This window comes from Aulostomus chinensis, chromosome 15, assembly GCF_037954235.1.
Source record: "Aulostomus chinensis isolate RoL2024-O1b breed Wild chromosome 15, RoL_Achi_v1.0, whole genome shotgun sequence".
NCBI lineage: Eukaryota > Metazoa > Chordata > Actinopteri > Syngnathiformes > Aulostomidae > Aulostomus > Aulostomus chinensis.
In genome coordinates this window covers 5,550,446-5,564,047 of record NC_141334.1, presented here as the reverse complement: position 1 = coordinate 5,564,047, position 13,602 = coordinate 5,550,446, and the positions used below count along the sequence as shown (strand labels likewise).

Sequence of the window (13,602 nt, the reverse complement as noted above, 5' to 3'; positions counted from 1 at the left end):
CATTCAAGAGTTTTTAAAAGCAGGACACTGGTCCTCCCAAACGTTGACTGGTAAGAGGATAATTTCAATGACTCATGTTTGACAGCGTCAAGAAAAGGGGAAAATGCCTTAATCAACTTTTATGGTTGCAGTGTGACAGTCAGTTGAAAGCCCAATCCCAAGCAAAGCCGCATCAAATGTGCTGGAGTTCACCACACGGAGACTAAAGGCCAAGCCGTTCCCACAAGAATGTTTAGATCATGCAGAACACGTGCTGATTATCATAAATATTTTCTTAAACAACCTTGAGGCAAATTCAAATTTCAGACTGAAGAAAATTGTGCAAAGAAAATTGTACTTCTGTCTTTAGTTGTTTAACTCATTACTGGTATGTCAGCAGATAGGCAGGCTGCAGGTTTCATGGGCTGCAGGTGGAACTTACAGTGAATCTCCACGAGTCTCTGACCTGCCTGACAGTCGGCGGGCAGGACACGGTCCGTGTCACTGCCTCGATCTGAACAGAGGGAGGGGAAGAGGAGTTTAGAGAAGACAATGAGGTGGACCAAGATGTACACAAACACAAACACAAACAAACACACACACACAAACATCCATTCTGTATGTAGAAAATGTACAAATGGGTTCACAAACACAGAGGTTGCTTGACATTCTACAGCTGAGTGATGTTTGGGGAGTCTCAGCGCCAGACTGAGGCATCAGTCAGTCTGGGGTGTTGATCAATAAGCTGTCAGAGTTATAATGTGGTCCTGCAGGACAGCAACAAAACCCCAACTCTTAAACCTGTTAAAGCCACAACCTGGTGGGTGGAGAAAAAAAAATGCGTTGATCTTCCATCATTTTATCAGTAGCATTACAGAAATCTTCTACTTTTGGGTGACAAAGAAACAGGTGATGATGAGGATGAGGATGACAAATCAACTGAATGGCCAGACACAAGGCAGTAACGGGGGGGGGGGGTGATGGGTAACTTGCCATCATTGCTGCAAAAATGCAACAACACATGCGAGATGCTCTCAGATACGGCAGGGCTGGACACGGACACGCTGGTATTTGGTGTTTTTAAATGGAGGATTGCTGGGGGGGGGGGGGGGGGGTTATTTTGTGGTTTTTTTTTGTTCCTGTGCTCATGAATGGACCGCCGCCACTAATTTGACGACACCAGTTGATGATAACAATTAGTTTGAAAGACGAGAAAAGTTGATGACATGCAACTATGATTACTTATTGAATTATTGGCAGCCCAAAGCTGAAGACCACAAACTTAAAATTATAGGTTCGGATTTTTCTGAGTCATCTTCACAATAGATAATAGGAGGGGGTGTCAACTTTCTCTCTCTCTTTTTTTTATATGAACATTTCATCAGAACCAAGTCATGTTTCGATATCCATTTATAGATTTGAACTGTCTCATATTATCTTTTTTGCCATATGGGGGTAATGGAAACAAGTGGCTAACAGTTGCTGATTGACACATTCAGCCAAAATGAAGCACCGGCATCCATTTGGAGTCCTGAATCTCTCCTCAAATTAGTGTAAGAACACTCACTCTCCTTTAACTCCTGAGGGGAAAATGAGTCTCTTTCTGTATGCGGAACTAAGTTTACCACCTCGTTGCAAAGTCTTGGTGTACCAGTGAGGTTTGTAGAGCCTTTCTTGTAAAAACATTTGCCTGGCTGGGCCACATATGACACCGTGAGAGTGGAGACGGTGAAACAAAAGAGCAAAGTTGCAGCTAGAGAGCTGCACAATGAGCTGGAGCTTACTATGAATTCTGGCGGAGCAGCAGAGTGGCTGAGACAATCCTCTGCAGGTTCATCAATACGTACCTTCAAAAGGTCATTTGACACATGGCTGTAATAAAAAATGATTGCAGTTTTACAGACACACCTGCCACACAGGTCCCTGTAGTGTGTTTAACTTGCTCAAAGTAATTTTGGTCAAGATATCAAATTTTCATGTCCTTGCTGACCCCCAGAGGGAAAGCTAAAAGGAAAAATTCATTCAAGCTCGGTTCGACAGTAAAAAAGCATACAATGAGACAATTTATTGCCTGAAGTTTGAGGTTTAACTTTCACCACAGCACCCTATTCTTAAAACACAACCCTGCAATCAAAAACCCCTCCTTTATCATGTTTCAGCTCTCAGTGTGCAGAATCTAAGGAATCCAGTGACTGATTTACAGCTTTAAGTGTTACGTGATGGACAGTGAGCTCCAGTCCCCTAAGAATAGCAGCAGCTACGGTAGATGGGTGGGTTATTAAAGGGGATCCCTAAAAGGACATCCCCTCCCAGGCCTTGGCCACTGTCTCCAAACTCAGCCCCTCCCTCTGGCTGTGCTGGTTATTCCAGGCTCTGATGATATGACCCACATTTTCCTGCAGTGGGACACACGCTGTCCCTCCTGTTCCATCTGATCTGGGTGCCTAAATTAGGGGAGGTTAGTAGGGTTGCTCTGCTGGTGATACGCTATCATCCAGGGATCAGAAATAGCAAACGCCTCCGAGGGGGAACTCACTACTGCTGCTACTGCAGAGGGACACAAATTTGATGCATCCCCCCCGCCGGACCAGCAGCAGTAGGGAACAGTTAAGTAAAGAAGGGAGGGGTTCGTATGTTCGATGTATGGTTAAATGAGGTGAGCTGTCTACAGTAGCACGTCAGTGCAACAGGTGCTGGTGTTCAGGGCTGAGATAACTTGTTCTGCTGCTCTTCAAATCGTCTGAATGCACGTCATTGGAACTGAGGCTGGAAAATTTCAAATATCACCATGAAATCCTGGCTACGTTTCCTACGACAGTTCTTCCGAAATTTTAGGTTTAACGATGGAAATGAGGCATCATCTACACATGAGGATTGCATGGGGAAAAAAAACAATTTACTAGCAATTTATGTAAAGACTAATTTCAAAGTGGAACCATTTCTGCTTGATTCCGATTTGAAAGTCTTTGTTATATTTGTTCTCACAGAGTCCAAGAGCTCCTGGCAATATGGTCAGCCTGGACTAGCCCAGCAGACTGCTTCGTCTGGACGTGCGGTTAAACCACCCCGTAATTACAGCCACAACCACTAAAATACCTATTGCAGGAAACGACACACACATCGACAACACAACTGCAGCTACTGAGCTGAAACGTCTTCAACCAGCAGGAAACAAGACGGTTTGCAAAATGTGATTTTTCTAACTGGTTCTGCTAGCTTGTATTTGAGGTCTACAAAGTGTGCACCTACCAAAATGTGATTGTAGTGGAGATTTTCACAATAAAACAGATGATTCACATTGGTATCTATGAGTTAATCTCTGCTGTGTGGAGGGGAACAGTGGCGCTACATTAGCCAGCTCTACTTTAACTGCACCTATGTGAGTATGTAATTACAGCAAGATAGGTTGTTTGGTTTTTTTCCAAACTACACCCTTGAAAATGTGATTTTGATGTAAAAAACATTCACAAAAGAAGTTGTTTTTTTTTTTTTTTTAAATGACAGACAAACTCCACTCTAGCGATCTCAAACAGCCTGCAGACTCACTGGTCAAACTGGTACCCATCAGAGGTCACTTTTCAAAGTGTGGGAAAAACAAACAAACAAACATACATTTATAGCACTGAATTACAATCAGCTGCCCATGTTGTCAAACTTCCCTTGCAGAAACCAAATTAGAGCCGCAATCTGCATTCTGACATGTAGACTAAAATATTAAAGAGCCAGTCTGACATTTAGAATGAAAAAAGAGAACTTCCTCAATTTCATGAAAGCCTTCAACACAAAGACATCATGGGGTCCTCGCTACCCTCAGTGTGTCCTCACTATCCTCGTGTGCGCTCTGTGTCCTAAATGTGTCCTGTATACATTTACCGACTCTTTTCACACATTTTTCAGGTAAACCCTCAACACCTACCTGCATGTCTTTAGTTGCGATCTCTCCTGGAGTCGGCCAGCTGTTGGTGTCACCAAAATCTCCAACCTGAGCAACAAACAGAAACAAAAACAGAAACAGCTGAATGAGTAGGACAGAGTGTGCGTGGAACCAGGTGGAGGAGACTATAAAGACAGGTGACAAAGACCACGCGTCCAGTGTAGGATATCAATGGTGACACTGAGGCTCTTGCAGCTGAACTGCATCTAAAAACTACAGCGGGGAAATGATCAGGATGTAAACAGCTCCTCTCTGATTCACAACTTCAAATCGATATATTGTTAATATAATAGTTTGTCATGTCTGTCAGAAACTATGTAGCAAAGTCATTGATCCCAGTTACTGATAAAAGATGCACCAGATACAACCAATAGCTCCATGTCATCTGCAATCCCTTAGCAGGTCAGACAATTGGTTGGTTGATTGGCAAATTCTAGCAAAATCTTTACTTTATTCACTTAAAACAAACACATAACTAAGAAAAACACATAAATTACAACAACTTTTGAGTTCAGTATGATCATTCCAGGGTGGCACGGTGGTGCAGTGGTCAGCACTGTTGCCTCACAGCAAGAAGGTTCCGGGTTCGAGCCCCGACTCCAGCAGGGGATCTTTCTGTGTGAGTCTCCATGTTCTCCCTGTGCCTGTGTGGGTTCTCTCTGGTACTCCAGCTTCCTCCCACAGTCCAAAGACATTAAGAGGGGACGAGGCTGATTGATACTGTAAATTGACCGTAGGTGTGACTGTGAGTGTGAATGGTTGTCTGTCTCTATGTGTTGGCCCTATGATGGACTGGCGACCTGTCCAGGGTGAACTCCGCCTCTCGCCTGAAGGCAGCTGGGATAGGCTCCAGCCCCCCCAGGATAAGTGGTGTCATTCCAGGGATTTTACTGCATCAATCCGACCAATGCTGCTAACTGTTCATTCATCACACTGTGACAAAACCGAGACATTGTGATGCAAACTGGAAGCACGATTTGCTGATGCTAATTGTTAGCATGGACCCACCTGCACTTACATAATATGCAGATCAGGCAGCACTTTTGTCATGCTAATGATCAGCATTACGTCAATGGTGCTAACTGCTGGCACCATTCACTTTTTTATTCAACGCGTGATGGCACACGCCTTAATGAACTCGGTTGTTGGAATTTCCAAGGTTCCAGGCAGACTTGGCAAAAGCAGCAACAGAAATCAAAAACTGTTGATATTTTGATGAGTTTTTTTCACTTTTTCTTCTTCTTTTTTTTTTCTTTAACAAGCATTTAAACCAAACGAATGTCCTATTTAGTCAAACACACATCGAATATCTGTAGGACATCCTGGAATGATACTACTTCTGTTGCACCCTGTGGGTGAACTCTTAACAACTTCATACAATACCTGCTCTGTTCAAAGTATCACTAGGATACAGGACCACTCAATTAAAACACAAACAACTTGTCACATCTACAAAGGTCACACAGCACCCCAAGCACGACGGCGTGTGCTCTGCAGACTCATGTCACTGTCACAGTAAAAATCAGAACGTTATCTCTTTTTAATCTGATGTGTTCTTTTCTAGGTTTCCTGCTGGGAGGAACCATCTCTGCCATTTCTTCAAATCTTTGGCCATATGTTGCCTGTAATTTGTCAATCTCAGTCCTTTGTTTCCGCAACACTGCACTTTACACAAGGGTGTCATAAAGTTTGCGGTCAAGGTGTGGTTAACAACGCTGGAGTACTACAGCAGCGTCCGGCGTTAAAGGTGGGGAGTTGTGAATGAAACGCTTTGAGGGGAGCTTGTCTGTGTTACCTGCTGTGCTGTTGGCTCACCAGGAAATCACATTTGCATGCAGGAAATGTGGAGGGAGGACCCTACACACAGCTTAAGGCACGGCAGATAAATACCAGGGCTCCGACCACACGTCTTCACCCCAATGAAGATCTTCTGCTTGCCCTGAATTCACTGTCTACAAATAGGGCATCCCCACATCAAATAGGGCTTTGCTTTCTCAAGTTAGCAGAAATAAACACTTCCTTTCAAATCAATGTCAATGTTATTAAAAAAAAAAAAATTCAGAATTAGCAAAGCGACTACACGCCCTAACATAATCATCTTCTCATCAGAGGACGAACGATACTGATGAGAGTTTGGGACTGCAACGAAGCTGGCAGCATGTACTTGTGCTACAATTATCTTGGAAAAAGTCATCATTTGCTCTGGGAACAAATACTTGTGTCACCCCTCTAAAAGTGTTAAACTGAACACATAATTAAACCATAAAGACTCAAGACGTAAGAACAGAACATTGCACTTCACTGGATATATTCAAACAAACAATTAAACTACTCTTAAAAAGGTACAGCTCATTCATATGGTATTTCAAATTTCTTCATCTGTATTTTTTTGAAATTAAAAAACAAACAGAAGTGCCGATGCTTTACTTTTCATCCATAGTCAGCATCAGCCTGGATCTGGAGACATCCTCAGAAACAGGAGCCGTAATCATGATTCGACTTCACTGTTAAGAAAATTTTATGCAAAATCTGGTCATGTTGCTAATAAAGGAGATGAGAATTAAACATCTGGTCAGTTTTTAACTTAAGATTCAAAGGGGACTTCCAACTCTTTAAGCTGCTGTAAAAAAAAAAAGAAAAAAAAAGAAAGAAGAAGAAGCAGCTTTTATGTGAGCCTTCTTTAATTTTGCTTTTCTGTCAACTAGTTAAAAGACGTGCATCAGAATATGGTGGTGGAAACGTGACGACTTGTGAATATTGATCATGTTGTGACCATTTCAGACAGATGCTATGACTGCACTACAATCATCTGGCTGTCAATACGCTGACTCCCCTTGAAAGTTTTTATGAGATCCAGTTACGGCCTTGTGGGCTCCGGGATGCTAGCCTCATACCTGAAGCGAGGCGGAGGTACGAGAGATACTTCTCCTTCGTGTTTCAAAACACTGATCATGTTTCTGGCATTACATGCAAAAAAAACAAAAACAAGACTTGTTTCGCTTGTGGCGACGTTCCATTGTCATCATCAACTAGAGCGTGAGAGGCCAAGTGCGAGCTCTCTTCTGAATCGGTAACAACCAATGCACAACCTCGTCGAGCCTTTAATGCTGGAGCTCATCCGAACCAGAAATAAGGTGTTCCTGGGCCAGTTCAATGGCAGGTTTCAGTAACCGTCCCTGACTGAGACTTACATAAAGTCCCGATGTGAACAGTACAGAGTGTGGAAGAACAGTTTCAATTGGTTTCAAAGAATATTACCTTTCCTCCACGTCTGGCTTTGGGTGGATTCCCTGCTCTCACCACCTTGGCGGGGCCAGAAGACTCTGTGGAAACATGTTAAGATGGCCGTTGTTACAAGCAGCTCCGCATAAATCAACAGAGTGAAGACAGCAGGTGAGAATAACATACTGAGAAACAGAAAAGAAAAAAAAAATTCCCATTTTAAATTAACTGGTTCTTTTTTCCTGCTAAATTGTAAAAGCCTACGGGGAAGCAACTTGCCGAGCAAACAGTTGGTCAAACTCAGAGGAGCTGGTTTTTCCTCTCGCAGGTCATTCCTTCACACGCTGCGATTCGCTTCTCACTTTAATCAAGTATAGTCATTCATGAATTCACTCATTTTTCTGACACTTGTCTGATCAAACCTTTGGCACACAGACACATTAGATACATTCTACATAAGAAGACTGATTAATTGTAAAAAAATGTATGTAAACTCTCCTAAATAACAAGGAGAGGCAGTCCAATGCTGTTAGGTGCACTCGAACTTAATTTCTCATTGTTGTAGATGTTTACGTAGTCAATATGTTTCCAAGAGATCCACCACAGAGACTTTGTGACACAACAATGCAGATTACGGTTCTTCTTGTGCTTTACAATGCTGCCTCTGAGAATTCCTTCACTCGGGGACGAGGTTGTCACGCATGGTGTCAACCTGCCCTGAAATGGTCAGGGGAACAAGTCTGTGGAGACGCCAGGGATCAAACCAGCAGCCACATGACCTGCTGTGACATCCCTTTCCCTCTAAACACTGGCTAAAGCGGATGCAGCAGGAGAACACTGGCGCTGTAGAGGCCCAGCACACGGACCAAAACAAACCACTGGGATATACGATATGCTGACTGGTGGAGCTCATTGATTCAACGTATGACAACAGGGAGGGCGACGGTCAGAGCAGGTCAGTAAGCTGCAGCATCATAGACGAGAAACTCCAGACACGCACCAGTGACTCCTGACACATGAATGACAAGCCATTCAAGCATCAACTCCATCGATCAAATAATTGTGTCATCTATTAACAAGTGTGTTTTATAGAGATCCCAGTTTCCAGGAGCACACAGTGAGAGATTGGGGGTTTTTTTCGATGCTGATTTGACGAAAAAACAAAAAATCAACACTATGAATCTAGTTTGATCCTTCTAGGAAAGTCTTGACGCCTCTTTAAAAGAGATCTTGATCCGAGCCTGTCACATGAAAAACTAAATAAGAGTTTCAATATTACCTTCAATAGTGACAAAAAAAAAAAAACAGTACTGGATCACCAGTACAATCTGATGAAAACTATTAAAAAACGGGTTAGAAACATCAGCAGAGTGTTTGTTTACGCTCGTTTGTGGCCGTAAGCAGGGTCTGATCATGTTTTTTGGGTTTTCCTTGTGGTGGAGTATCCCAAAACCTTTTGCTTATTCCAAGTCTGTCAACGCCTGCTCCTTCCTGGGCGTGCATCCATTATAACTCCCATTGTTGCAAACACATCTTTCTGGTCAGGGTTCTGTAATTATTCTATAATGTCTTACAAACCGCTGCATAGTGGCAAGCATTAACAGTATCACTATTTTCAATTTTTTTATGTCATGTCTTCAGCCTCGCCATCTTTTGGCTGCTCTTTAACTGAATGCCTGCAGCCGAGCTCGCTCACATGTTGAGAGTTTCTCCATCAGCTTATGTTCTTCACATTCCTGAGACGAGACACCGAACGAAGAAAACCCTAACAACTAAAGGTCAGGCTGCTTCAAGATGCTGTCGCTGCTGAAAAGAAGCTGCCAGAACATGAATTCTGTAAATGGACATGACAGCGAGGCTTCAAGTACATTATCGTATCTGATTAAGTTTGAAGGCTCCTAAAAAAAAAACAATTCGGACGTGAACTTGGGCATGAATCTATTTCCTCCATACTTTACGAGGAACCTCAACCTTTTTAAAAGTCCTGCTGAGAAGCCCAGTGAAGGGAACACAGAGCAGCGACTACTGAAACATCAGCATCAATACTGCATGTTTGTAGTACATGCAGTCTTTCAACAGTTCAAGCAAAAACTGTCACCAAGCAGAGGTCACGTTACCAGAGAGCATGACTGTACAACCACAGAGCCCAGAGAAGGAGAACTAAGACTTACACAGGAGCACATGGCGGTACAGGTCTACCATGAAGGGGCCTTGTTCCCCTTTTTACAAAGCAAATGACTCCAGGAAACTCCAAGTGGCAGCGATGCTTGACATCCAGAGGGCAACAGTTTAATATCTGTATCCTTTACACATGCGCACTCAACTTCTTCATTTGTCTCAGTTAAATATAGACTTTCTCCTGTGACAACGGACCTGCAGAGTCCGGCTTCCTGCAGCGGTGAATGAAATCCGTAAAGTCAGATTCTGGTTTACATCGAGTGATGGAGTGTCACTCGAGTCCTGAATTGTATTTCCATTTTGCATTTCATTCATTTCCGAATGAAATTATAGTTTTAATGACTCAACACTTCTGCATATGTCATCTTGTGTTGACGGAGCAGTTGTGTTGGGTTTTCAATGCTCCATATAGAATAAAGAGGCTACTGTAAAGTCATTCAACACTGAAATAGTTGCTTTAGAAAGCTGGCAGCTTATCTTCAAAAACCTCACCAACATTATGCTGTTAAATATAAGCTTCTTAAAACGGCGGGTGAGAGCCAGCGCTCTAACGATGTTGCTTCAACAGTCTGCTGCTTATCCTAATCATGGCTGTCGACATCATGTGAAATGAACGTATCGGTAAATTTATTTATTTTATTTTTTTTAAAAGTAAAGAAAAAAAAAATCGCCAATGACAGACGGGAACAGAGGAGTTCTCACGATGACAAACAGCAGCTGGAGAGTCTGACATAATTTGAACCGCGTCAGACTGATTCAACCCAGAATCAGGATCCTGATTTGTGGAGGATTTACGAGGCAGATAAAGGGGAGAAAGTGACACGTGTTTGAGGTTTTTTTTTACAAAACCGTGGCCTATTTTAACAGAGATTCTACAATGCTACCGCTATTAAGTCTCCATCAATATCCAGATTGTTTACTGAATCAAAGGAAATCTGCATGAAGCCTTCCAGTATAAACGGAGCCTGATACGTTGTGATATTAGTGGTAAAACACAATAATTTCATGTATTAGTCCACCATCCCAGATCTTCTTTTTACAAATTTCTGTTTTATGGCATGACAATACATGTGAGGTTTGACATACTGTTTGTGTGTGTGTTATGTGTAATAAAAGTGCAACATTCATTGGCTAGTAAGAAGCAGCTGGACCACAACCAGAGTTCAGATGTTGGTAAACGGCAAATATGTCTTTTGTTAATATGACACTTCCTACCAAAGCTGGCGGAGGAAGTACAGATCCAGTGTCAAGCGGTACACTTCTATGCAAAAGGCTGCACAGTCAAAAACAAAACTTGTTTTTATAACATAAAACATTCCCAAATCTTTATTAGTTTGACAAGGAAAATACCCGCAAAATATAAACACACCCTGACTCAATTCTCACTTCCGCATGCGCAAGAAGTATGAATAACACTTGAAAATGTAAAAAATCCAGGAAAACTTTTCATGATCAACATGGAAAAAAACAAAACCTTCAACTGATGTACGATTTCCTACGATGTAAACAACCAGCAGAGATGACGATGTCTCTGTCAGAGATAAATATCAAGGAAATAACCATTCCTTCACCTCCACTAGAGGAGGGAGTACGCCACACATGTGCGAGTCACAGACAAATCTTACCCGTCAAGACTCAAGGCTCAAAACAAGTCCCTGCGATCCCAGCCGGCAAGGTAAGTCAAGTCGCTGCAGGTCAAGCGTCTCAAGTCGAACTATGGTGAACGCACCATGAATTTGGAGAGAAGCCTTAAATAACTCATGATCTGCTTTGTACTTCATGTTTGACCAGCAAAAAAATGAGCTAAATGACAAATTGACAGATTCAATGTGTGTGTGTGTGTGTGTGTGTGTGTGTGTGGTACAGATCAAGTCTGACATCAGGGTGTTCATGTCACCATGTTTAAGCAGCAGACCATGCATCCATACTGCTATTCTGTTTTTTTCCTTCAAGAAATATGCTAGTATTTAAGAAGGAAAAAAAAGAAGAAAAAAAAAGGGTCAAGTCTTGACTCCCGGTCTGGTCTGACTTTATGAATGCTGCTTGCAACAGGTGGCTCCTTAATAAATTTTTTTTTTTTTTTTTTTTTTAAATCAAGTCTTTCATCATTATTATACAAGCAGTTGTCAATCGTCAAAATTCCAACTCTAATCTGCCTGGAGCTGACTCATGTGACAGGCCCCTGACAGACAAGCATCTTAATAGAACTCTTTACAGCACGAGTGTGAAGATGGAGCCACATTTCTCACAACGCCACCATGTAGTAGAACCCTGGACATCAACTCCATGCTAAATTTAAGTCGAGGAAGTGGTGTGAATTCCTCAAGCGTTTATCCATTCTTATCTGATTAGTATGCACACAAGGTGAACAGCAGCAGGCTGCAAGTTGGTCACTTTGTCACAAGGCTCTTAAAAGCGCATGACGGTGCACGTCTCTTTTTTTTTAAAGCCCACCACAGAAAGTCAGAAACCTGACAAAACTCTAAGGTTTATGAAGTCTCAATGCACTGTCAGTGACTCAGGGCTCTCTGAAGCAGATTCTGTCCACAGGAAAATGGTTTCCTTTTTAACCTTGACTTTTTGTTCATTACTTCATTTGCATTAGTTTCAGCAAGGAATAAGAGACGGACAGATAATTAACTCAGTTACATGCAGGGTATAAGTTAGTTTTGCTCACTAACCCTGCTGCAGTTCCTTCAAAACTACTTCAGGCATTCAACCGATGATAAAGAACACCACACATGAGCCAAATATGTGAAAACTTTAACTTGATCTTCGACAAGATTTTTTTTAAATCAACCACAGCAATGAGTTGACAAAGTGATTGTTCAATAAAAGCGTGCAAGTTTGTGGTGTTCAGCTCTCCATCAGCTGAGCTGTGCACTCAATTCAACCACTGCGGGCGTGTCAGTGTCGCTGCGAGCCCCTCACAGAGCTGCTCCGTGTTCAGGGCATATCAGATGATCGCTTAAGGTCAGAGGAGAGCCTCCTGGGGTCAAGATGTCAGCCCGGCTGAAAACCAGTTGCTCCTCCGGCTTTCACACATTCAACATGCTACCCAGATCAAATCTACTTTGTCGTCGTCTTTGGAAAAAGATCGTATTTGAGTGCCATTTGTTTGTCCCAATCCTACTGACAGTTAAGCACTGAAAATGCTTCTTAAAATTTGACAACCGAGTTGAAATTATGATCAATGAATTGACCGCAACTGTACAAAGGCATCTTGCATTTTTGCTTGAGATCAGATTAATCAATTATGAGACTTTTTGCATAATCTAACTTCTGATCAATAAATTCACTCATAGATCCTTTGTCGCGGAACATCTACTCCAGCAGCAAACAAGCCCTGGTTAGAGTTAATCATGAATGTTCTTACTCTGGATAGGAACTTTTTTCTTTTTACGAAATGAAATCTACATAGCAGGTCTATTCTAAATAAGAAAGATAGTTTTTAACTTTGTCCACAATCAGTTTATTTTATCTCAACAACATCTTAATCTGTCCTTCTTATCAGTTACTCATGCCACTGATATCTTTGCACCTCCTTAGATATTCCTCGGGAGAAAGATGCCCCTGAATATAATCTTTATTTAATTAGTCACTATTTGCACAGAACAGTGCTACAAGCACAAGAGCACCTTGAGAACAGTCAAACTGGTCAGGGAGGGGAGAAGGCCGGGTGTTATCAAAGCATGCTCAACTACAAGAATTCTGATAAAATTGTTGGAATAACCTCAAGTAGTGTTAAAAAAATATATACATATGGACGAGTGGAACGAAATCCAGCCCAGTGTGTGGATCTGCATCATCATTACTGTGACGGATCCGGGAGTAAGGTCAGTCCTGGCTCCTGGTATCCCATCTCCACTTTATTCCCCTAAAAAGGTAGCCTCCTCTCAGTCACAAGTCCACCATCACCCTCTCTTCTCCGTCAGCCGCTCTCATTACACCTCACTGACGTCCTCATCCGCTGGGTTTATTACGTCTTTCCTCACTGCACTCAAGAGCCAGTTGTTGCAGCCTGCTGCCCGAGGCAACCATTAACATTTGCTTCCACCAACCTTGTCAGCTCAATCTACCCATTATCTCTCAATATTGAAAGTTCATTTTTTTCGGTATTAAAGCCTCCATATCTGATCATTGAGAAGTTCTAAGAAGAAGCTCTACTGACACGCTTGAACAAAACACCAGCCTCAGGGATTGTTAATGTATATTATTGCATAGACATCACTTTGTATCATGGCCTGAATGTTTTGCTCTTTGCCAGCCCCCCCTCTTCTTTCCACTTA

General features: G+C 42.3%; 1 protein-coding gene across 5 annotated transcripts in view; it reads right to left on the bottom strand.

Moving 5' to 3' along the window:
- The window catches only part of larp1 (La ribonucleoprotein 1, translational regulator), a 45,106-nt gene that overhangs the window by 21,346 nt on the left and 10,158 nt on the right, over window positions 1-13,602 (bottom strand). For 4 of the 5 annotated variants that reach the window (XM_086226134.1, XM_086226136.1, XM_086226135.1 and 1 more), the window contains exons 2-4: window positions 7,172-7,236; window positions 3,896-3,961; window positions 422-493 (exon numbers count right to left, since the gene is read on the bottom strand). In XM_086226134.1, the coding sequence (XP_086082260.1) occupies window positions 422-493; window positions 3,896-3,961; window positions 7,172-7,236 (203 nt within the window). The remainder of the gene's footprint in view (window positions 1-421; window positions 494-3,895; window positions 3,962-7,171; window positions 7,237-13,602) is intronic. The other variant, XM_086226138.1, reaches the window with a different exon arrangement.